The following is a 25,831-nucleotide window of genomic DNA, read 5'->3' as shown; positions in this document are numbered from 1 at the left end:
AAACACTGATCTAAGTATGGAAGGAGATCCTCATGAATCACACACACACACACACACACACACACACACACACACACACACACACACAAAAGCATGTTTATCCCTCTCTCTCTCATTATGTTGTTTTGGAAGCAGAAAAGATGGAGTGAGTAATGCCATCTGGTGAATTTGGTAAATTATCCTCTTTCTCACCCCATTCGTGGGGCTAAGTGAGGATGATTGAGGTACAGGATAGTAATCAGGTCAGGTGTGTGTTCTTTAGGAGACAGGTGGCATGATTGGATAACCATTTTGCAATTTTTTGGGGGGACCCAAGAGATATAAATACATCATTTTTATCTCTTTGTCCTGGGAAGCATAGAGCATTTTATCTCCCTCTTCCTTCCTGTACCAGTGGGAGAGAGGTGGGCAGAAGAATGTCATTACTTATAAATATATTACGAGTAAGTAATGAAAGTACTCAGAAAACCAGAAAAGCAGACTGTTCCTGCTGGAGTGTCTGGCCATGTCTACCCAGTTAAAGATGATGAAAACAGGGCAGCTGTGTGCTGAGAGTGGCCTGCGGTCAGCCATGGCCAGAGTAGATTGGGAAGAAGCTGATGGGTTTAGCTTTCTCCTCCCACACTCCCTCCCACCTCCACCCGCTCTAGATCTGCAGGCTGGGTTGTCTGTGTCTCTCCAGGCAGCTGTGCAGGCCTGACCTGGCAACTTGTGATGCCAGCATGTGGTGGTGCCCACCAGCCTGACAGCAGCTTGTCCGCCTGGCATGACTTGCCATCTGCCAGAAACAGTGATAACTGACCTGCAGGGGACCCTGAGCTCTCCTTGGTGTGAAGTCTTTTCCAAAACAGATATTTTGGGGCTGGCTGAAATGATGCAGGCACTGGCTTTGTCTTTGTGATCAGGAATCACAGTGAAGAAGAAGGGATGGTTGAGGAATTATACACGCCTCCTCCCCAATCAGTAACAGTATGGCTAGTAATAAAGATGATAGTAGCTACCATTTATTTAATCTCAACAATGCACCAAGCTTTTAGATACTTTATATTCTTAGTTCTCCTCACCACAATGATATGATGTGGTTATTATTATTCCCATTCTATGGATGAGGAACTGAGGCTCAAAGATTAAATAACTCACCCAAAGTTCTATAACTCGCAAATGACAAAGTCAGCAGTCACACCTTTTCTACTTTGTTATATAATAACTGCTGTTTGACCCATGCCTAACTCATCTCCCACTTTTCCCCAGAATGTTCCATTCTATTAATTTCCCCCAAATAACTGAAAATAATCATTATGCTTTTGGATGTTGGAGGGGGCCTTCCTGCATACACTTTATTATGTTCCTGGGAATACTAAGATGGAAAACCAGACATTGCCACACTGGCCATGAGTATAGTGTTGGGGACGTGGACTCTGACTTTCACATAGAGAAGGTTTTGTGCCTTCAGGGTGACCTTTTGTCTTAGGGCCAGCCAGCTGTGGCTTGGCACAGAATCATTTCCCTCTGAGAGTCACTGTCTACCATTTGAAGCCCTTTCCCTTGGAGTGAGTCCATCGGATTGGGTTTCACTTTCCTTTACTAGGGTAAATTAGCATCTTTTCCCCAGGACAGCTGATGGCAAGAGGAGGCAGACAGAAGGGGCACCTAAATCCAGACTCCCAGCAAACAAACCTCTTTTCATTTTCACAATTACTCACAGCTGGAGGTGGCCTGGTCCCTGTGGTTCTGAGGAAAAGTCTGGGACTTAGAGGCCATATCCTGTGCACTTTTGAAATAGATTTCACATAATCCATGGGCAGGTTGGCACTATGGAGGCCAAGAAGGGCTGACCTCAGGTTTTCTTGCCAGAGCCCTGCAGGCACTAGACTTGACTTAAGCAGGATCTGTCATACCTGGTAGATGGACATAAGCTGTCACAAAGAGGTGATGCCAGAGAAAACTCCCAGGGCAGAAGTCACCCCTGCAGGTGCCTTCATTTGCCTCATGGACCAATTATAGAGAACATGAAAGATATTAGGGGAAGGACATTTTTCCTGCAGTTGCCAATGGAATGGGGCTCTTTGGGAAAGCAGTGAGTGGCGCACAAGGCCAGCTGGCTGCCTGGATCCTGAAGGAACAGCTTCCAGAGTGTGGAGGAGGAATGGGTGAGCTTCTTTTCTCACCGAGAGAAGGGTGTGATAATTCCCTGGAGCACCCTGTGCCCTACAAGCTCCTCCCCTTCCCTGTCTTTCCTCAGTGCCCCCTGCTTTAACTGAATTGTTCTGGGAACCAGCCCAACTCTCTTTGTGTTTACTTAGAACCTCAGGGAGGCAGGAATAATGCAAGGCGTCGTGCAGAGCCCTGTGGCTTGTGGACCATTTTCATGTATAACATGTCGCTTAAGTCTCAGAAGACTCAGTGTGAAAAGCAGGACAAATACAAGAGTCCCCAGTCTACAGGTGGAGATACTGACACTGGGGGGCTATTTTCTCCAAGGTGACTGGATTTCCTCCGTTTCTGTCTCATAAGGGCTTAGGAAAGGGGGATGCATTCAAAAGCCCAACAGAATAACCTGAACTTACACTTCAAGTTTTCTCTTTAAAAATGAAGTACTGAGCCTTTCTACCCTTACAAGGTTGAAAGGGAAAGCTCTCCCTGCAAGGTCATCCTCATACATACTCCATTTGGTTCCAATCTGTCAAGCGTCTGCTCTTCGGCCAGGCTGTCCCTGCTCCTACAGTTCCTGACCCAGTGCCCGCCCAGAGAGAAGCAGGGCGCTCTTAGAAATTGGGGCGACAAGGGTGAGTGAGGTGGAATAGTCTGCTTTGCTCCTTAACAGTTGTCACCATGTATCAAAGGAAATGAAAAAGAAACAGCAGAGCGGTTTTGATAACCCTACATTGAGGAGGTGATCATACCCCCAGGACTTTAATCATGGGATCCAGAGACAGGCAGCCTCCAGAAGCTCCAAGGTGGCTGCAGCCTCGCCCAGGGAATCCTTCCTCCTTGCAGAACAAGCATCCTGGGTTCCTGGACCTGAGCTCCACGACCTTGGTTCTTCCTTGATGTCCAAGAGGAACGTGTAGAAACAAGGAGAATCTGTCTTTCTCGAAGGCTGGAAGTGGAGCTGAATGGAGGATGGGCTATTGGGGGAACAGATAGAGGAGACAGACATATGGATGAGGCTGTAAGAAGAGAAAACAAGTTGATTTGGGGAGCCCATTCGGAAGAAAGCTCACAATAGCTGCTAGTTCCCAGGTCTCAGAGCCGGTGGGTCCGCAGACTCTTCAGTGTGACGTTGGCAGACCCTCCTGCTCTTCTGCTGATGCCCCAGGAGGGCCACTGTGGAGCTGCTCTCTCTGAGGTTTAAAGAGGCCGGAGTCCAGCCGAAACTGGTTTGGCTCAGTGGATAGAGCATTGGTCTGCGGACTGAAAGGTCCCAGGTTCGAGTCCAGTCAAGGGCAAGTACCTTGGTTGTAGGCACATCCCCAGTAGGGGGTGTGCAAGAGGCAGCTGATCGATGTTTCTCTATCATTGATGTTTCTAACTATCTCTCTCTCTTCCTTTCTGTAAAAAAAAATCAATAAAATATATTAAAAAAAAAAAAAAAAAAAAGAGGACGGAGTCCAACCTGGGAACATCAGGATTCACAGACAGGAAAGGCCCTGCCTCCTCCCCATGTGGAGGCCAATAGTCAGTTGGCTGGGACCTTCTTTGGACACCTTGTCTCCTTTTGGGGATGGTCCTAATGGATGCTTGGCTCCCTCTTTGCTAAATGCATTTTTACCCTCACTGTCTCCTTCCACCTGAGGTTTTGTGTTTTTTTTTTCTTTTTTCTTTTTTAACTTTCCTAGCACACTTGAAGCCTTGTGCGTGTGAAACATTTCATAACAGGCTTTTTGAGATTCCTCAGGACAGGGAACACAGGTTCTCACCACGTTCTCCCGGCGGTCTCTTGGGGTTCTCGCCCTGTCAGGGCTGCCTTGCCTGAATGCAAGCAATTGTCTTGCCTGCAGTCAAATGACAGGACGCTGCTGATTTTTTCAGAAGCTACCACAGCCTGCAGGTCTGATGGAGCATTTCACCAACTGCAGCAAAGGCTGCGTTACCTTCCCAAAGCAGCCAAGTCGCCACCAAACAGGCATCTGGGAGAGACCAGAGACCCCAGGGCAGCGTGTTTGTAACTGCCTGGAGATGCACATCAATAATGCTTAACTCTTTGTCCTCTTTCGTGGGCAATTAGCAGTGTCGAATCTCAAAACCAGAGTATTTTTCTCTGGAGAAGCAAAGCTTTTGAAAATAATAAAGATGCTTAAAATGTTCTATTTGAGGCTGTTTTGTTGTATTGATCTGGGAACACGTCCAGGGTACCCACACGGTTCTTTTAGCAGAAAATGCAAGTTACATGGAAATGGGGGAACTGAACTCATTGAAAGGTGAGGCTGTGAGGGCTGGAGATGTGATACCTATTGGTGATTGAGATTCAACTCAGAGCCTCCCTCAGCATCTGCAATCAGGTTAACCAGGACTGAATCTAAAACAGTCCCTCTCCCAGGACATGGGCATCCAGTATCTCTATGTTTGTCCCGTCCACATGCAGTCTACAGTACTGAGGTCACCTTGTGGACCTTCTCCTAGAGGAACCCTATTGTTGCCACCTACACCAATGCCACGAGTACTTGAGTTCTTGCCCTGACCCTGCCATGGACCATATGACATGAGACAAGTCACTCAGTTTCCTTAGGTCTCAGTTTTTGCTCTATCAGGTGTGAAATAAAGATACTTTTACTTCCCCAAGTGAGTTTAAACTGTGGTGAAGCTAGGTGGGATCACTGTGGAAAGTTTGAAAGTTCTGTTGCTAATTCAGGGTAAACTATGATTTCATTTGACGCCTACGTTTTCTTTGCCCATTTCCCCTACTTCATCACTTTTCAGATGTCAGGACTGGGTATAGCCTTGGGCATTCTTCAGAGGCCCCTGGGCTGGGCGGAAGAGGATACTCAGTGTCCATTGGTTGGGCTTTTGCTGCATCGTTCCAGTCCAAGTTGTGTGAGTCCTGGTTTTCTGGTGCAGTATATACACAGCCTGTAAACCTGAGGGGAAAGAAGAGGGGGCAGATCCTGAAAACTAGTGCATTGTCCTGCTGGGTTTATTTCCCAGTTGGGCCTCAAATTGGCCAACCAGCCAAAAATCAACATCAGTAACAAATTCATTCAACCTATTTCTGTTCTGCTAATAATTCTCGAGGTGGTCTCTATGTGAGCCTCTCGTATCACCAGGATGTATTGGTGACTTGCAGGCACAAATTTTCCCGAAAGAAGACAAGGATCAGTCTTGGTGTGACACTTGAATACATAAAGCCAGCGGCTATTGAATAAATAATGGGTTTCTGTGGAATAACCATTGTGGGTGTTGAAGGCTGGAGACGTGCTAAGGATTTGGAGATAAAAAGCCTAAAATACTTAGAATTTACTGCTTCTCAGGAAGATTAGAGGAGAAATTTTAGTGCAGCGGGTAGAGGGAGTGTCTATGTTCTTGGTAAGCCTTCTTCTCCTTGGGAAAACAAGGATGTTATTCGTTTTTCCCCCAGCTCCTTCCTAGTTGCATTTTCTTTTCCAATATAAACACCACTTTGCAGTGAGCTGGACACAGGGGCCATGGGGTCATGCTGGGGCTCCAATCTAGCAGTGCCTGGTGAATTATACATTTGGGGTCTTTGTCAGGGGGTACATGGAGCTGAGCAGTAACTGGAGAGGTCACCCACCATGTGATAAAATGAAGGATCTGGAGCCAATTTATAATCAAGGTGCTCTCAGTGAGGGGCTTTGAGACAGCTCAGCTTCCTGCAGAGGAGAGGAGTAGAAGGAAACCCAAGTCATTTCCAGGCCTTGCCTTTCTGCACCAGGCTTGAGTTTCAGGGCTGCCGAAATTTTGCAGGAGTCTTTCAAAAATGTATTTCATAATATTCTGCAGGACTCTGGTTGACTGAAAACCAGCCAAGGACTAGCCAGATTGGAGCTCCATAATTATTACCTTCCTCTTGCAGAGATTTAAAGTGGATTAAGTGATTAGAAGTGCCTAATTGCTTATGGACTCCCTTTATGATACAGGCAGGTGAAGACATGGCTGTAAATTACCGCTTTCTCTTGACCCGTAAATCAAGTGCAGCAACCCAGGCAGGATCTGTGACAACTGGGCAGGCGGTGGCTGCAACTGGCTTCCCCTGCCTGACCACAGGACCTGGAATTCGGTCAGAACCACAAATCATTTCTCTTTTTGGCAAGGAGGAGGAAAGGAAGGTAACTGGAATGTGTAAAAGGATTAGACATTTTTAAAAGCAAATACGAAAACAAAGATTTGATTTAAAAGCTCTGGGATGATGACTGGATTTGGAGTCAGGAGACATAGATTTCCAGTCCCTGGGGTACCTGCTCTATTTACACTAGTTATGTGGACCTTATACTGACCTTTCCTTGGGCATGTCACATGGGCTTTCTGTACCCCCATAACCACCTTCCAGGGCTGTAGTGGGGTTTGTATAAAGTCATTATGTGAAACTACTAAGTGTGTCATGAAATGCTCCATTCAGTATATTAGTTTCTGAGAAATCAAGGTGTTGGCAGGACCATGCTCTCTCTGAGGGCTAGAGAGGAGGACCCTTCCTTGTTGCTTCTGGCTTCCGGTATTCCTTGACAATCCTTGGCTCATTGATGCATCTCTCCAATCTCTGCTTCTGCTTCACATGGCCTTCTTCCCCATTTGTTTGTGTCCAAGTTTCCTCCTTTTTATAAGGACACTAGTTATTGGATGAGGGCCCTCCCTAATTCAGAATGACCTCATCTTAGCTTCATTACATAGGCAAAGACCCTAAGTCCAAATAAGGCCACGTTTGCCAAGTCCTGGGAGTTAGCACTTTAATAGAGCTTTTGTGTGAGACACAATTAAACCCATAACTATAATGTTAATGTTGATTATAAAGATGAATATTAGTAGCATTTTCCCAGACATTCCACAGGTGATAGTGGATGAGTCCTTGAGACACAGATTTGAGCACGTGGTCTACTGATATTACTTATGTGGACCTTGTCCTGGACTTTCAGTACAAGGCCTTTGGATGGGGGATGGCTCAGAGCACAGGTGCATTTGGTGGGAAGAGGAAGAATGGGTGAACTCACTTGGTCCTTTGGGATGCTGCTATTACTTAAAAGCATGTTTTTAATGATCTATTAGTGACTCCTCCTGACCCAGCTGAGACCCAGTGTGAAAGAGGGGTTAGTGGTGGTGGAGGGAAGACTTTATACTGACCTCTTCCTAATGACAAAGGCCTCATTTTCTAATTAGAATGGAGCCCTCCCTGGGCTCTCAGACACTGAAATGTCTCCACAGTGGCTGCGTGCTGCCTGCCTCTCCCTGGAAGAGACCCTGCTTCCCAGACAGCCCAGAGATAGCCGGAGGTGCTCTTAGAGTTGTTTCATTTGGAACCACCCTCTGGGCTCTCTTTAATAACTTTGAGAACAAGACCCAAAGAATAGAAAGAGAAAGTTCTACTTAGACATGGTTGACCACACCAGTGCATTTTATTTTTGCTACTGCGACACTAGCTGAAGTGCTTAGAATGGTGCTGAGTACCGAGCACAGAGAAGAGAGAGTTCTGCCTCTAAAGGCCAGTCCATGGGGAGCACACTCGCCATGGCAACAGGGCATTTTGTCTCTTACATATAGCAGTGCATGGGGAGCAAGAAGAACCTAGAAAGGGCTCCAAACTCAGCTTGGGTGAGAGGAGGAAGGGGAATGCTCCAGGGAGAGGTTGCCTAACACATGGATTAGTGGGGTGATGATGAGAAAAGAGTGGAGCATTTAACAAGATTGGAAGGGAAGAGCAAGCAGGGCACATTGTCAGCTGCGGTGCAGCGTGCCTGTGGAATGAAATCAGTTGGCAATGTGGCTGGACAGGAGGCCTTGCCTGGCCCCCCTATGCATTTACATTTCAGTGGGTTCTAGCAGTTGTTCAAGTTTCAAACTGGTTCTCATCAGAATCTCTTAAGAGCAGCTAAGGTCCTGGAAGAAAGCCAGCCAGTATTGGGGGCGAGCTCCGCTTCTGAGTGTTCACTGCAAAAACATGTCATAATATATTGTGTTGGACCCACTGATAGTGGGTCCATGGACATCTCCAAGGCACATCTTTTACTGTCAGACAAGATAACCTGTGATGTCACTGCTCCTCGTGCCCCAACACCAGCATCCACAGGGGTTCTGTTGTATAGTTTTCATTTTGTGGGACTCCATAGCATATTAGCTAAGGAACTCCCATGGGCACCAGGTGGCTTGAAATATCTCATTAGGAATAGCTGCGTGGGAAGAAACAATATTTTTAGCAATGGGTAGGAAGTGCTACTGAAATATGACTTATTTGACATTATGAAGCTTAGAATCATCAGTTCAAGTCAGATGGTATGATAGTAATTGTAACCACATTAGGGACCACAGATCAAAAGAATGAGAGTCAGTGGCATATTTCTCTCTCTTGCATATTATTAAATAGCACAGAGCTGATCTCAGGATACAGCATCACCAGAGACAGTTCTTTGCTCGGTACTGCACAAATGTTGCTCTGAGATTAAGTTGATGGATTCTTGGAGGAGTTCCGAGGCTCTGGGAATTGATCTTGTCTCAGAATTTCTGATGAGGTGAGGTCCATATTGGGGCTGCTGTGGGAGGTCTGCTTTATGAGGAGGCAGGTTGAGAAGAGATGTCATAGAGAGTGTTTGCCAGGAGACAGACTCTGCAGAGTTCAATGCTCATGGTGGCTCCTGATGGACACCTTGGCAGGGAGACGCAGAAGAACGATTGGGAGACTGGGCTTCAGTGCAGGTGATGCAGCCTTGACCAGCCCCATGGGGAGTTCTAGGGGTGAGATGGACTGCTGGAATTGTTCCATATCAGGCTGTGTAGCTGGGCTTCTTCATCCTTTCATTCATCAGTCACTGGTGTGGATCCCACATTGGTTAAGGTGGCTCTCTCAGCAGAGGGCATTCCTGAAGGGCCAGAAAGCTGACGCTCAAATGCCAACTCCACTCCTAGCAGCTGGGGTAAAGCAGTCCAGTCCTTCCTTGAAAGGGCATCTGGCCTAAACATTTCCCTGTCCCACGAGAGGTTCCTGGTACTTATCTTAATGTTCCGGGCTACTCAGTCACTAAGCGAGCCACAGCCCATCAACTTGGGAGGATGGTTTATTATTTCGGGGTGCTGAGGAATAGGAATTGTTGCTTGTGGTAGAAATTGCTTTGCTGGTGCTCAGCTTTAGATGAAATCAGTAGTTAAATTTATTTCTCACTCTGACCTGACTATCTTCATTGGCACAGGTCTCTGGGCTTTATTATCACTTGTAAACTACAAGAATGTGGCAGAAGACACAAGGCACACCCCAACCCAAATGTCTGCTCCTCTTCTTGATATCAACCTCTTTGGGACCTGCTCTCGGAAGGTGTTCTTTGTTGGGCATCTCTGCATCACTGGTGCCCACCAGTCAAGACCACAAGTGTCTGGTTTCCTCCAAGTTGAAACAGTTGCCTTTGGTTCCTCCTTGCCTAACATGATTCCTGAAAGGAAGACAATAAATATTCTGGATGGCAGTGAGCCTATAGAAGGAATATTATTGTAGGAGTTAGGTATCCCCACTTTGTCTTTTACTACCGAGATGAATGTACAGAACTCCCCTAATCATCTGGGTGTCTTTTCTGTGAATGTGAAAGATCCAGGTAGATGATCCCCAAGGTCTTTTCTAGTGTTGCAATTTTTTATTCCCATCACCACTGAAAGGTGGGGTCTCATTCTCTGATCCACTCAGTTCTGGCTTGCCTGAGTCCTTGTCCCTTTACTTTTGCTCTGTCTCAACTTTTCATCCCTCCTCCACTTTCAGTCGAAGTGTGTGGGTTCCCCTGTTTCCTGCCCAGCCCTTCAATGGCCTTGCTCTCTTCTACTGAGCAGCTCCACCTCCCTCCAAGCAAGTGGGGGAAGGGGGGTAGGAGGGAGGCAGGGGAGGTAGCATTGATTTCAGGGCACTCTGGTTTTAGTAGGTGGGCAGGTTATATGGAGGGGCTGACAATTCACTGCCAGGTTGAGGCAGGGGTGGGGCTAGAGCAGAACTGATGGGAGAGTGAAGCGTGGTGAAGTGCATCACCAGCCTATATGCCTACTCTTTTCCCCAAAGCCAGAAACTGCTCAGCCAGGTAATGAATCGATATCAGTATGGTTCCTGGAACCTATCCAACCCCTGCTCATCTCAGCTGAGCAGTGAAAAGAATTGATCCGGGACAAGGATTCGAAAGTGTAACTATGTTAAGGCCTGGATTGGTGAGATGTGTGCCTCTTCCCAACATCAGGGCTATTGCCAGACAGCCAGGCTGTCATTCTGGCAAGGTGACAAGACCCTGGAACTCTGATGTGAAGCATTTGCTCATTACCTGGCATCCCAGTGGTCATGACCATCTGCTCAGTGCACCCCCTCACAAATGGCAGAGCAGATTTCACAAGACACCAGTACCAACGTGCCAGCGGGTGAGTGGGATGGATGTGCTCAAAGCTAGAGAGCAGTAGAGTAGCCTTCCTAGAAGGTGCCACTGGAGTTTGAAAAAGACTCCTGGTTAGAATGCTAGAAAAGGGACTCAGAGTCACTGCACCGGTACCCAGGCTATGTCCTAAAATCATGCCATGATTTTTTATATATTGATTTTAGAGTCATAAGAAGTTCTACATTCTGTTCAAATGAGGAGTAGCTCGGGACTGCCCTGGGTAAGCATTCTCAGTGAGGCCTGGATTGCTCACTGCTATTGCTCAGAGCACCAAGCACAGAGGCAAGGTTAAAATGCAGTCTCTTGAGTGCAAGGCCCTGGAAAGTCTGGATTTTTCCAGCTTTCTCACAAAGCATGTAAAAGGTGTAACGAGATAAAAAGTCCACCTCTGGGGAATTGTTTTCCAGCCCTGTCAAGCTCCCACTGTTCAAGCTGACTTAAGGTAATGCTACATAAGCTCTGGAATCAGTCTTTTAGTGTGTTAGAAGTTCATTTCTCAAGCACACAAAGTCCAGTGGGCACCGGCGGTTGGGGACATGGGGCTCTACTCCATGCAGTCATTCAGGCACTCTGACTTTCAGAGACCCTTCCTTCATTCACGCATGTGTTCCAAAGCTAACCAGGGTATCAGTACCCAACCTACAGGAGGAGGAGCAGATAGCTGATCAGGCAGCAGGCTTTTAGGGGCCAGGCCTACCTAGAAGCGTGCACGTGACTTTTGGCCACATTCCATTAGCCAGAACTGAGTTACATGACACAGTGCAAGAAAGAATAAGAATTTCAGCTCAATCTTTTGTGGCTGGGCAAAAGGGGCAAAAATAACACAACAACAACAAGAATAACACATACACACAACAAAAACAACTATGTCTGTTATAGAGAGTGTAGCAAATTCATTTCTAGAAAATAATTTCTCATCATTAATACATATGTGGTATCTATCATCCTCTCTCTCTCTCTCTCTCTCTCTCTCTCTCTCTCTCTCTCTCTCTCTCTCTCTCTTAATATCTGAAAAAGTACCCCTATAATATCTTCTAAAGCAAGGTTAAGATCTGGCAGCGACCTGCATCTATTTAGTCATGTGATTCTCTCTTCATCCTGCCTCTCCTAAGAAATTGTCATCTTGAATCCTGTCCTCATTTTTGTACCAAACATTTTAAGAGTTGTAGCTTCTATACATGAATCTATTTTTATTGTAGTTGTTTTGACTTTATAAAAAACATCTTGTGTATGTACTCTTTGACTTACATGTAGATATTAGATTGCTGTGATTCAGCCACAATCTGGTGTGTTGCCATGCCTTAGTTATGTTGTGACTATACCTCAGTTTACCCATTCTAGTGAACTAAGCCACTGATTCCAGGGCTTATGTAGCATTACCTTAATTCAGCTTAAACACTGGGAGCTTGACAGGACTGGAAAACAATTCCCCAGACTTGGACTTGTTACTCACTTACATTATGAAAATACCTTGTTTTACTTATTGGGGCTGATTATAGGGTTGGCTATTAGAACAATGCTAGTGTCATCATCCTTTACCTGCCTAGAATTGTACACGAGTGAGGGTATTTTTGCCTGTAAACTAGGAGTGCAGTTGTTGGGTTGTTTAGTGTCATGTAATAATGCTTTCAACTCATCCTCCTGTTAAAAATGCATGAAAGACCCTATGTGTCCACACAACGTCCTCAACACTTGAGATAGTTAGCTATTTTAATTTTTACTAATCCTTTCATCATTAATGAGCAAAATACACATACCTTTATATGTTTATCTTCTTGGTAGCTGAATCCCTAAGCTAGCATCATTTTCTCTACCTCTTGCTGCATCTCGAAGCAAGAGGTGGCACCGGATCTCACATCAACATTCCCCTGGGAAAAGAAGTTCTGACTGAAAAATTGCAGGAACCAGGAGACCTAAGCATGGGCTCCTGTCAGTTTGTGGATGGGCAGCTCCTAACTCTGCAGCCTTTTAATTCCTGTGTCTTCCCAACTTGGCCACTCCAGATACTTATACATGGACTTTACAATTGTGCAGATTTTTTGAAAAGACAGCAGGCAAATGTCGACCAAATAGGGTTCCACAGAGAGGCCAAGTCCAGCTAGTGAGCTGTGGTGGAGGATGGAGCTGAGCATGCCTGCTGGCTGACGGACAGCCCATGCAGCAGCCTTGGAGTATGGATTAAAATAAAAGCCCTGGCTCTCCCTGCAGCAGCTTGGTCTGCCTCGTCTGTGCCTCTTCTGCAGCTGGGTACAGGTGCAGCGCGATGCCTCCGAGTCCGCATGCGATAGCAGCATTTAAATCTGCCCTCAATCTGTCTGGTTTGGTAGGGGCAGTCTTGTGAAGATAAATCATGTAAACAAGTTAGAGTAATGGAATACTTATTTATAAACTGTGTGTTCGAAGGCTTGTAGCCACCGTTAAAAAGGAAGGTCTTATCTTTTAGCTTGTTGAGCAGGCACAGGGAGCTCTCGCTCTCACACTGGAGAGCGGGAGTCATCCTTGGCACTCCTCCCTTGAGTGGTGGGGGAGGGCGGGTGCCTGCTCTCCCAGATGTGAGTGGCTTTTCCACCCGGGTGCACAGCCCTTTCGTTTGATGGAATGAGCTACAGAAAACATAAGAAGTGTGTTCTACTCCCCCCTACTTCCTCCTTCCCTCCCCTCCTTCTCTTCGTGGGCCAGGGATTGTTTTGTTTTCTCTGCCTCTGGCTTTCCGCTTGTGATGGGCGCTCTGTTTGTGCTCTGACTTGAAGGGATGAAGCGATGGGAAATTCAAGCTCTCCACCCACCACCCCTGCCACCCCTCTGAAAGGACAGAAAGAGGAAGAAAATGCTCTGTCCCACTGTGACTGTTGGGAGGGGGGAGAGGGCGGAGGGAGGCAGTTTACTTGTGAATACCTTGCAAAACGTAGACAGTGTTTTCCCTGACAAGAGTGCTCCATCAGGCCGCCCAGACCAGTCAGTCGGCCTGGTTCAGCTGAGCTGGCTGCTTTATTGCAGGGCTCTCCGCAAAGCAGCTTCCAAAGGGCCTTTGGAACCCAGGTAGGACGGTGTTCATCATTTGGAATACCATTAGCTCTGCTCACCTCCATCCCCAGTCTCTGCTGTTAGGTGCAGGCACATGTTCAACATTAAAATCTTAGTGAGGACCACCGGGCCATGTGGCAAGTGGAGATTCTAGAACAACACGTGGGAGAGCCAGACCATTGTCTGTTAGCTGGTGTGAATAGTTTATGTGTGTGCAGAAGGAGACAGGAATCCTGTCTGTGTTTGCGTAGAATGGCATATGCTGGATCCCAGTATGTAAATCTTCTCCGTGAGATCAGCACATAATAAATGCTCAATAAAAATCCATTCAATGAATATGTGGGAGGATCCTAGTGAAGCTGTATAATGGCCTGGACTTGCACAGGGGCCATTTGGTGAATTCCATAAAAAAAATCTAAGGGGCTGGAGTGTCCTGAAACCTGGGAGTCTGAAATTCAGATGTGTACATTCAGACAAGGGCGAAGGGGCCAGAGAGGGAGAAGTGGCGAGGACTCAGGCACACACGCCTCCTCGGAGGTGGCAGAGGCATGCGTGTGTGCCCACAGAGGTTGGCCCAAGCTGGGGGCATGCTTGCTGCTGTCCTGCCAGATGTCGTCAGACCAGCCTGTGTGCCATATGTGAATGAAACTGACAGATATGGCTCCATGGCCCAGTGTGGTGGGTGAGGCATGTGCTCAGCAGTGGCAGATGCCTCTGAGTCAGGAATCACAGAACTTGGATTTACATGCAAAGAAAATGGTGCCATTAAAGGCAATTATTCAAGTGGTGTGAGTCAGCTATGCAGCTCCTGGCAATGCCAAGTCAGAGAAGGGAGTGGCATGCAGAGTCATCTCCCCACCTCCTCTCTCTCTCTCTCTCTCTCTCTCTCTCTCTCTCTCTCTCTCTCTCTCTCTCTCTCTCTCTCTCTCTCTCTCTCTCAATATGCCTCTTTAAACAAAGCTCAGGCTGGAAAGCAGAGCTTACACCTCATGTGCAGGGTGTATGGAGAAGGGCCGGGACTGCCACAATCCTTTATCTGAACAACATCGGGGACCAGGAAAGCAGCATCAGATCAGAAGAAAGGGCTCATCCCAAGAAACAGGGAATCAACAAGATTCTTTAAGCCAGTCACACATGTGGCCTTCACGCTGACTCAGCCACTTCACAGGAGGTTCCAAGTTCCCAGGACTGACCACCTATGGGATGTATAGTGAATGAAAGGAAAGTGTGTGCTGGAGTCTTCAGGCCCCAAAGCTAAGTTTTGGGCACTTACTTCCTCTATGCTGCTCCCCACCCCCTTTCTCTCTCTGGCAAGATTTCATGGAAGACCAATACGCTTTCATTTCTGGAGTACTTCTCATGTTTTGTATTTTTTTTACTACTAAGGTTGCTTGGTCTGCTGCCATGGCAACCCAGCCCTGCATCACCACCTCCATGTGGAGGGAGATGTGAAAGGAACAGGGAGGTCCCTGCTTCCAGTGCACCCTCTGTAACTGCTGGACCTGAGTTGGGGGTGGGGGTGGTTGCTGTGGAGATGTGTGCTGAAACCACAGGTTTGTCTCTCAAGGCTTTTTCCTTTTGTTCTGCAGGAGTTAGAGGGGAAGGCATCTGAGCCTGTCCCAGGAAAACAGCGTACAACCTGAGAGGGTAATGGAGCAAAGGTTGGGCCACAGAGGTGAATTCTGGATCAGGGGCCCTTTTGCAAGTGGAATAAAAACCTAAAAGGACACACAGAAGTAGACTAAGGTTTCTTTGTTCTCTGCTGATAATGGGCCAGCTGTGGTTCTCTCACCTTTCCCCCTTCTGAGCAGAGTTTGATCCATTCCAGTATTGATAAAACAAAACTGAAACAATGTCAATAGCCTTTGGGATGTTAACCATTTTTAAATGTGGCTGGATTTTAACAGCAATGATATGCCTCACATCTGTTTCATCTTCATAATCAGGGAATGGTTCCTTTTACCTGGTGGAATTTAAAAAAATATATATTTTATTGATTTTTTACAGAGAGGAAGAGAGAGGGATAGAGAGTTAGAAACATCTATGAGAGAGAAACATTGATCAGCTGCCTCCTGACCACCCCCTACTGGGGATGTGCTGCAACCCAGGTACATGCCCTTGACCAGAATCGAACCTGGGACCTTTCAGTCCGTAGGCTGACACTCTACCCACTGAGCCAAACCGGTTTTGGCTACCTGGTGGCATTTCTAATCTACCATTCAGCTTGTCAGAATGAAACGACACAGAAGTTCAGTGGACACAGAGAACAAGAGCTGCTAGGTGCAGTGGCCTTAGTAGGGTGAGGGTGGGCATAGAGTGGAGAGTCCCACTGTGGATAAAGAGGAGCTGGTCAGGACAGAGGGTGCTGTGGTATTTGGGAAGGGCAGGGGTAGGTGCCTCTTTGATGGTGAGTGAGGTCACAAAGAAGCAGGTTCCACGGATCTGTAGGCAGAAGACAGATTAGATTGTATGGGAAGGCGACAGCGTACTCCAGATGTGGATCTATTTATTTCTCTGTTCACATGAAAACCGGGAAGAGTCTGTGCCCTAAGGTCAGTAACAGCTTTCAAGGCTCTGCCTCGGCAGTAGGGGTGCTCCAGGCCATAGCAGATTAAGTATGGGCAGAATGTCTGCCCTCTGCTTTCATGTTAAATATTATATCTATATATCTATATATATTATCTAATAAAATAGTAATATGCAAATTGACCATCACTCCAACACACAAGATGGCTGTCCCCAGGTGGTCAAAGATGGCTGCCCCCATGTGGACACAAGATGGTCACCACAGATGGCCAGTAGAAGAGGGCAGTTGGAAGGGACCAGGCCTGTAAGAGAAGGCAGTTGGGGGTGATCAAACTGCAGGGGAGGGCAGTTAGGGATGACCAGGCCAGCAGAGAAGGGAAGTTGGGGATTACCGGACCTGCAGGGAAGGGCAATTGGGGGGACCCAGGCCTGCAGGGGAGGGTAGTTAGAGGGGGTGACCAGACCTGCAGGAAAGGGCAGTTAGGGGTGGCCAGGCCTGCAGGAAAGGGCAATTAGGGGTGACCAGGCCTACAGGAGAGGGCAATTGGAGGGGTGGGATGGGTATCAGGCCTGCAGGGGAGGGAAGTTAGAGGCAATCAGGCTGGCAGGGGAGCAGTTAGGGGTGATCAGGCTGGCAGGCAGAAGTGGTTAGGGGCAATCAGGATGGCAGGTAGGTGAGCAGTTGGAAGCCAGAAATCCTGGATTGTGAGAGGGATGTCAGACTGTCCATTTCAGAACTAAACGGGCAGTCGGGCAACCCTCCCAGATTGGAGAAGGGGCAGGCTAGGCTGAGGGACACTCCCTTCCCTGTGCACAAATTTCATGCCTTGGGCCTCTAATATACACACACACACACACAAATATATATATTTGTGGGAAAAGGAGAGAGATAGAAACATCAATGATGAGAGAATCATTGATGGACTGCCTCCTGCACACCCCCTAGCAAGGACTGAGCCCACAACTTAGGCATGTGCTCTGACTGGGAATCGAACCATGACCTTCTGGTTAGTAGGTGGATGCTCAAACACTGAGCCATTCTGGTGGGCATGTTAAGTACTTTTTATGGTGCTCACTAGACAGGCTGTAGGGAAACAGACTGAAGGGCTCATGTGCTGAGTTCCATCACAGGGAGACAGCCCAGGGTGAGGACTGAACTGATGGCATAGACACACCCTGGCTTGCTTTTTGGACACTTTACTGCCACTTAGGATCTGGGTGACCTCAAGTACTGACACAACTCCTAAATCTTAGTTTCTCATCTAGAAAATGAGGCTGACAACTCTGCCTATCTCTGTGAGGGAATTACAACAGGCAGTTAGGCCCTTAGCAGGAAACCTGTCTCAGGAGCAGCACTCTGATAATAGTCAAATAAAATTTGTATTCCTTCTGGGTCTGGAGCTGTCATGAGTGTCAAGCACTGTTGGGAGCATCTTTAGAGGAGCCATAATCCCTGGTATCACTGAGTTCACAAAGGCATATGGAGTGAGTTTGGAAATTCAGAAATCTGACTCTAAAGGTGAAAGCAGCTCTTTGCTTAAAATTGCCATAGGTCTTAAATCCAATTAAAAAAAAAAATTCCATTGATTTTAGAGTGGAAGGGAGGAAGGAGAAGTGAGAGAGTGAGAGAAACATCTTCATGAGAGAGACACATCCACTGCATGCTTTCCAACTGGGCCTGAGGATCAAACCCACACCCAAGTACATGCCCTTGACAGAGAATCAAACTCCAGAGCCTTAGGTCCTCAAGCTGATGCTCTAACCACTAAGCAAACTAGCCAGGGCTTAAATCAAATCTTTAAAGGCTAGTGAGGGGAGGGGGTTGCAGTGGGTAGAAAGTAGGTTATTAGATCTTATAGATGAGTTTTATAGTGGAAATGCCCAATTTTACTATAATTACAGGACACCCATGGGTGGGGATCACTAAGCCAAGGGCTTCTCTCTACAGGGACTGGAGCCAAGGAAATGCCACTCTGAGGGGGCATGACTGCTGTGGCCATATCAGGGAGTGGCTGAGAGTCCAGAGAGCTGGGATGCATCATTTGGGGTGATGTGTGCTTCCCCTGGTGTCCCCCAGGGAGGAGGTCACAGTGAGAAGAGCACTAATGGGCAAGAGACAAGGTGGGATTGAGTTCTCATCAAACTGCCCCCTCTGCCCATATAGGCACTGACTGACAGCAAAAATAGATTTTAAATGCTCAAGAAGCATGGGTCCTTTACAGTATAAGGCCCAAGTGTCAGCTGGCAGTGGAATGCAGTGGAAAAGAGCCATATTTTTTTGTGTGGATGATATTGTTAATACAAAAGGGAAGGCCTGTGATGGCAATAAAAGCTATGATTTCAGCACACCGACTGTGTTATCTTCCCCCTTAGTGGGAATGTGGATCTATTTATTTCTCTGCTTAAATATTTACAGCATCCCTCCTGAAAATGAGAATAATAATAATAATACAACATTAATAATATTTATAATAATGGTGGTAATATCTGTTTTTTAGTGTATGCCATATGCCACAGTCTTTGTTAGATGTGTGTGTGTGTTTAATCTACATAGATTCCAATCCTCACAATAGTCCTGTGAGAATGTCTCCCCTGTTTCACAAATGAGGAAATGAACTTGTTCAAAACCTAGTTGGCGAGCTACCAACTTGGATTTGAACTAATGTCTTTTTCCTCTAAGGAGCCCTACATGGGTATGGGGATCTTGGAGCCTGAAACTATTTTAGCACTATCAGAAATGGAATGGAATGAAGAATATTACTCTTTGCCATGTTCCTGAAATCTGCTTGTGAGATGCAGAAAGAAGCAGAAAGAAAGCTCCATCCCTTCAGCTGAAGATGCTGAAAGGCCATTACTTTCACCTTTAGAACAGTTTTGGGACCTGGCACCTCTCCCCCAGTGTCTCTTCCTTCCATCTGGGTCCCAAGGGTTTGTGTATCTTTTCTCCCTTACATTTTGCCATCACCTCACTTTATGTTGCATAATCTTAAATTAGCCCCACTGACACCCCTTTGTATTTATCTTCCCATACCTGTTGGTGGTAAGACTTTTCTCTGTGCCATGAAAAATAATTAGCTTTTGAGTTGAAACCCATTTCCTTCCACTCTAATTCTACCCATCTTTAAATGTTCAACTCTTATAGATCCTCTTTGAAGAGTTTCTTATAGTCCTTCTTGTCTTCTCAAATCCTGTAGCATGTTTTATTGGCCAAATTACACTTGCTATCTATGCCCCTTCAGTAAGTGTGTGCGTGTGCGTGTGTGTGTGTGTGTGTGTGTGTGTGTGTGTATCTCTTCTCACTCAAGAGCACATGATTATTTGGAAGACAAGACTTGTGCTTTCTGTTATCTCTGTACTTCACATACTGTAGATCCTCAAAATCATTATTAAGAAACAAATTCTCTTCTCCTCTATGCTTCCTTTATATATTATACTGACCTTTACATCAGAGTCTTTCACTGTCACTGCTATACCTGTAAGTAAATCTCTATATAGAGAACTGTGATATCGAAATAAAATCTGATCAGACTCTTGTTCCAATACTGCCTTTGACTCCACTATGGGCTTTTTCTTTTTTCTTTCTTCCTTTTTTTTCTTCTTCTTTTTTTTCTAACATACAGGTAACACTATTCTCTATTAATACTGAAGAGTGTTAGAGAGATTATTCAAATCTTCAGTGTTTGCTTTGGAATGCATTAGGATGTGGAACACTGAGGAAGCTTTCATTTAGTCTGTTTCAGATTCAGAAAATCATACTCCTACTTCCCCACTCTTGTTTCTCTCCTTACTATCTCACAAGGCCTCAGAGTGTAGCACAGTGAGTGTGTTTTTAGGGTGGAGGTCACCACACATAGGCTCTGATGTGACAGTAGGACTGACCAATAAGTGGCCCTGCCCTGTTTCTGGTCTAGCTGCTAATTAAAGCCAGGAAATCAGGTTTGTTTTCCTTTTGCTTAGCAGCTCACCTGTGCTTCTTAAGGCCAAAGAAGCTGATAATCCTATTCTAAAGAAGCCAGAAGAGGGAGTCAACTGGCAGTCCCTTGCCCCTTGGGAATTTCACTCTTTAAATCATAGATCAGTCCTTCTAGCTGTTTAAAGTGACCTACACAGAGAGAGTTCTCTTCTACTGGAGAAAAGCCCTCATGCACAAACCTGGCTGACACTTGTCCACTAATTGCCTCCCACTGGAATTTAACCTATTTGTGTATTCCATTTGGGTCTTATAAAATTTGGAGGGGTCTTCCTTGTTATGGGCTTATTTAAATCAAAATTCTTATATGCAAACATAGATATAAAACGGAGGAAAAAAATCCATGATCATCTCTTTTTCCTTTGAATATATTTATTTTAGCACACAAGTTTTATATTCTGTCTTTAATGCTATTTCTGCTGCACAGCTGCTTTACCAAGACTCAGACTCCTACGGGTCCCACTTGGTCCGACATGTACCTTGAATATGCTTTCACAGTGTTTGATTTCTGCAGTCGATTGTATAATGAGAAAGGAGTGTGCAGTGAGTTTGTAGATTCCTATTAACCAGGTCACCCATGAATCTATTTTCGTGCACTTCTTTATTAAAAATAGCAGAGAACACAATATTTAAACACAGCTACTTGTAGGAGCCTAGCTTCAAAACTACACCTAATAAGTCTCCCATTTGGCATTTCAAAATGTTGTACTACATTTTCCCATCACCAAAGCACCTCTCCTCCATTTACTTTCCAGGATGTGAATAGAGACCATTACACATGACAATGGATATTTTGGATAGTCATATGAATTTGTGATTCTCTGCACCATTTAGACCATATCTGTAGTGTTTCATTATGTTCTTAGGACTGCCTTTGAATGTGGCCTATATAGAGATAGATACAGACCAAGATTACCAAGACAGGACAGAGTCTGGGAATAGATAGAAGAGAGCTATCTTCAAACATTTGATGGAGGATATCTCGTAAAAAAGGAGAGTAAAATTGTTTTGTGTTATATCCAAAGACAGAATCAATGAGTGAAATCTACAGTGGGATTTCGATGCAACCTAAAAAGTACCTGACAACTAGAGTTGCCAGACTCTCTGGAACAGGTTGTCATGTGAGATAATGAGTCTCCAGGCACTTTCAGTGTGGGACTCTAGGCTTCCTGGGCTGTCTGCCAATACTGATACTTTCAGAAGAACATGTCCATTTCAGCTATGTGAGCCAGTGGTTTTTACTACCTGCCATTCCTATGGTTGTGGGCATTGAAAAGCCAGAAGTACTGTTGTGCTAAATCACTTAATACAAATGCTCTAATGGGCCATGACAGCCAAGGTCACAGTAGAAAGTGAGTTTGGAGTTGTTAAGGCAGGCATCCTTTTATTCCAGGAAGATACTTTACTCGTGTGGCACAGCTATTTAGACAGATTCAAAAATCCTTCAAAATGGACTGCAGTATTTCATTTTGTTGCTTTAATCAAGACTTTGTCACTCTTGGTTGAAGGCTGAGACTTCAGGACACTCTTCCAACATAGCCCAAGACAATTCTCCAAACAAGACCATAGCAACGAGTCATGGATGAAGCTGTACTCAGTTCACAGAAGATCCATTCAACAAAGACCTCACTCAGGTTATACTTCCAAGAAAAAGCTTGCTTTAGAAGTAGACATTGAAGAGTCCAGAATCCTGATTTGGTTTCAGAATTGAAGAACTAGGTACCAAGTTCAGAAAAGGCCAGAACCCAAGGAGGATGTAGAAGCAAGTCAACACCAAGATCACTCTGTGGAGGAGATTCAAAGTAGAGAAGACAGTGTCCTACCAGTTATACTTCCTCCCAGTTGCACGCCCTCATTGTGGCACTGGGAATAACTCATATCCTGGCATGGAGTCTACAGAGCAACTTGCTAAGGAAATTGGGGTTCCAAAGTCAAGAGTCCAAATTTGGTTTCAAAATTGAAGACCGAGATTCCATGTTCAAAGAAAAAGAGAACATAATGAGCCTCTAGAACAGAAAAAAAACCAGGGACAAGATCTCTGACACGAGGCAGTTCAATGTACAGAGTGCACCAATCTCATTAGCAATGGTCTTATTTCTCTGAAGCCAGAACAGGATGGACCAAGAAACAAAGCACTGTATTTGATGTTATTGAACTGCGATCCAACTTTCACTCCTCTTGGGAACATGCTCTTCTAAATGTACTTCAGTTTCTCTAGAAGTGGAGTCTCTGGAGACAATCAATAGAACTTTAGGAGGCAGAGAGGCACAAGGCACCACACAGCCTTACCATGGATCCCAGCCCCACAGTTCAGCATATGTCAAGGACCATGAAAATGAACTTATTCATAAAATTAAAAAAAGACATGGCCAACATCTTACCAACATCAATAGATATATTATTAAAAGTGTAAAAACAATCCCTTTAAAATAGAGATAATTTGGCTGTTTATATAGTATCTTTTCTTATATTTCTCCTTTTGATATTCACCACATTTCTTTAAGGAGGCATGGAAAATATTATGTTCTCAATATTTATAGGAGGGAAAATGAGACCTATAGGGATTTTCCAACATCACATGAGTGGTGGGTAGCATATAAACCTGAGATGGATCTGGAGTATGGAAATTAAAATCATGTAAGCTAGGTGGTATTTATGACCACACCAAGCATCAACAATGTGCTTTTAGACCAGTGGTTCTCAATCTTTCTAATGCCGTGACCCTTTAATATAGTTCCTCATGTTGTGGTGACCCCAAACCATAAAATTATTTTCGTTGCTACTTCATAACTGTAATTTTGCTACTGTTATGAATTGTAATGTAAATATCTGTGTTTTCTGATGGTCTTAGGCGACCCACAGGTTGAGAACCACTACTGTAGAGCCAGCAGTTCTGCTGTAGAGTCTAAGACTATCAGAAAACAAAGATATTTGCGCAACAGTAGAAGGCTGAGAACCACTGTTTTAGACAGTCTCATATGTAAAAAAGGGACATTGGAATAAGATAAACTGCAAGGTTCCCACTTATTGTCTGAAATTCTCTTGCTTCTCCATACCACAGGTTGTGTGGCACACTCCTTACTTTTTGCCTGACAGGTAGGGGGTAAAATAAAGCAAATTTGTGGGCTAGAGGAAAACCTTCCGATACCTTGGTGCAAGTCTCTAGGGTGGTAACATTTATACTATAGCTGCTATAAGACACCTTTCTGCCAACTCACTTTCACAAGCTTTAGACCCTTGGATGCATTTTGATTTGGGGTTTGGAATTTGAGATTATGATTATGTTTATACATACCTCTGTGGTTTCACTGTGGTATGAAATAATGAAGGTGGCCTTATGAATTTTAACAACCTATGGGTAGAAAAGTGAGCAGGAATGGTGAGGACTCCTTATTTTATAAAGTATAGGTTAGAGATCGGTTAGATTTTCTTTTCGAACTTTCAAAGTATAGCAGTTAAACTCAAAATTAGATCTCATATTGATCATAAGGCTCTTGACAAAGCAAAATTGTATTACATGATTATTGTAGACAACTTAAAAATAAAGTAAATTACACAGGCAATTGCCTATAATATCTCAAAGATAACTGCTGTTAAAATTTTGTTAAAATTTCCTGGAATGTTTCTATGTACCTATTCATATTTGAAAACAAATTCAAATTGGTATTGATTTATAAACCTCTTTTGTTGACAACAGTGAGCTTTTTATTTCACTAAATATTCTTTTAAAAAGGATTTGATTTGAATGTAGATTTAGGAATCACCCAATGTTCTAGTGTGTGAATGCATCAAAATTCTTTTATCCTATTTTCTACTGTTGGGAGTATGAAATGCCAACTTATGATAATATAAAACCATATGTGAAAATATCCTCGTCTAGAATTCCTTGACAATGAGTGCATTAGATGTAAGTCTGGTTTATCAAACAGAGAAAATTAAAGCTGGAATTCCTTTTTGACAGTACCGGCAACCCTATTGGGAATTTATGAGAAAATTACAAACTATACACATACTATGGTTATTCAAAATGGTAACACTAAAGGTTTAGGGTGTGCTTCTCCACTGTTGCTATCATGGGGTTTGTTGCTATGCTTTTGGATTTTTCACACAGTCAATGTCTTACGTAAACATCAAAGCAGTGGACTCACTTTTATCTTCTGTTGATTCTCCTTTAGCCTGATGAAGTCCTCCGATATCGACCAGGATTTATTTACAGACAGTTACTGCAAGGTGTGCAGTGCACAACTGATATCTGAATCTCAGCGCGTGGCCCATTACGAGGTAAGGACTGCTTTTCCCACTCCGTGTTTCCAAATGGAAGAAAGAGTAGCATGGGTCTGTGGTTGTAGGACTTGAGGGTTCCCCTTTCTGTAGTTGGGAAGATTTTAAGAGCCACAGGGCTTGTACCTTTGTAGTCTGAGCTCAAGCCAGAAGCAATGTGGGGATGTGGCACTGGGAGTGAGGGCTGGGGAAATCATTCTCAGCCCCTGGCTGCTTCCTGGATTGTGTTTTTTTTTTTCCTTTTCTTTGTACCTTGGCCCCTTAAGACTCAGTGGGTTTTCTCTGCTCGTTAAACCTGTCATTGCTCATCCCTGAAGTTCTTTGCAGGGACACAAGGCAGGATGCATTAGTGCCAGCTTCTCTTTTCTTCAATGACCCTGAAGATAAGCTTGAGGCCCTTTGTTCCTCGCTGCAGGGAAACATGGCAACATCCTGGCTCAGGACCAAACTCCTTCCACCTGGTGGCTGCTGCCCTAAATGTGTTTATCAGCTGAAAGACTTCCCCTGCGGAGTTATAACAAAGTTTTAAAGCCAAAATACTCTTGAAGGACATAATTCAGTGCCTTTGGCTCTTTAGGGTGGAAGTACAAATGGCTGCCTTTCGAAGCTCTATTGGGAAGAAAAGATGAGAGAAGAGAGGGTGGCCAGTGTCTGAGGAGGGAACAAGGGGCCATGCATGAGGAAAAGAGGAAGCTAGGCTCCCAGATGCCTAGTGCTGCCCAGGACATGTTTGTTTTTAAAGAGAACATATACCAGGGGGAACGTGGTTTTCCTTTCTTTTTTTTGTTTCTAAATTATATTTATTGGGGTGACCCTGATTAATAAGTTTATATGGTTGTAAGTGTCCATTTTTATGGTATATAATCTGTATATTGTATTTTGTTCCCACCACCAAAAGTCAAATCATCTTCCATCATCATATATTTGGTCCTCTTTTCCCTTTCCTATTCTCTTTTCCTCTTCCCTCTGGTAATCACCATACTGTTGTCTATGTCTGTGATTTTCAGTTTTATATCCCACATATGAGTGAAATGATGTGGTTCTTGGCTTTTCCTGAATGACTCATTTTGTTTAGCATAACATTCTCAAGGTCCATCTATGTTGTTGCAAATGGCTGTATTTTACTTTTCTTATGGCTGAGTAGTATTCCATTATATATGTGTACTACATTTTCTTTATATAGTCCTCTATTAAAAAACACTTGGGTTGTTTCCATGTATTGGCTACTGTGAATCAAATGCTGCAGTGAAAATAGGGGTGCGTATACCTTTGCGAATAAATGTTTTCAAAAATTTTGGGTAAATACCCAGAAGAGGGATTGCTGGGTCATATGGTAATTCTATCCTTCTCCTTCTCCTTCTCCTTCTCCTTCTCCTTCTCCTTCTCCTTCTCCTTCTCCTTCTCCTTCTCCTTCTCCTTCTCCTTCTCCTTCTCCTTCTCCTTCTCCTTCTCCTTCTCCTTCTCCTTCTCCTCT

At 44.8% G+C, this 25,831-nt stretch overlaps 1 protein-coding gene across 3 annotated transcripts in view; it reads left to right on the top strand.

Moving 5' to 3' along the window:
- The window catches only part of ZMAT4 (zinc finger matrin-type 4), a 320,194-nt gene that overhangs the window by 48,403 nt on the left and 245,960 nt on the right, over positions 1-25,831 (top strand). For all 3 annotated transcript variants that reach the window (XM_084879762.1, XM_084879761.1, XM_084879760.1), the window contains one exon: positions 24,252-24,357. In XM_084879762.1, the coding sequence (XP_084735888.1) occupies positions 24,256-24,357 (102 nt within the window). In that variant the 5' untranslated portion in view covers positions 24,252-24,255. The remainder of the gene's footprint in view (positions 1-24,251; positions 24,358-25,831) is intronic.

The sequence above is a fragment of the Pipistrellus hanaki genome, assembly GCF_964339955.1.
Source record: "Pipistrellus hanaki genome assembly, chromosome: 3".
Lineage (NCBI taxonomy): Eukaryota > Metazoa > Chordata > Mammalia > Chiroptera > Vespertilionidae > Pipistrellus > Pipistrellus hanaki.
The sequence above is the reverse complement of the archived record's forward strand: the minus strand, read 5'-3'. Positions and strand labels throughout refer to the sequence as shown.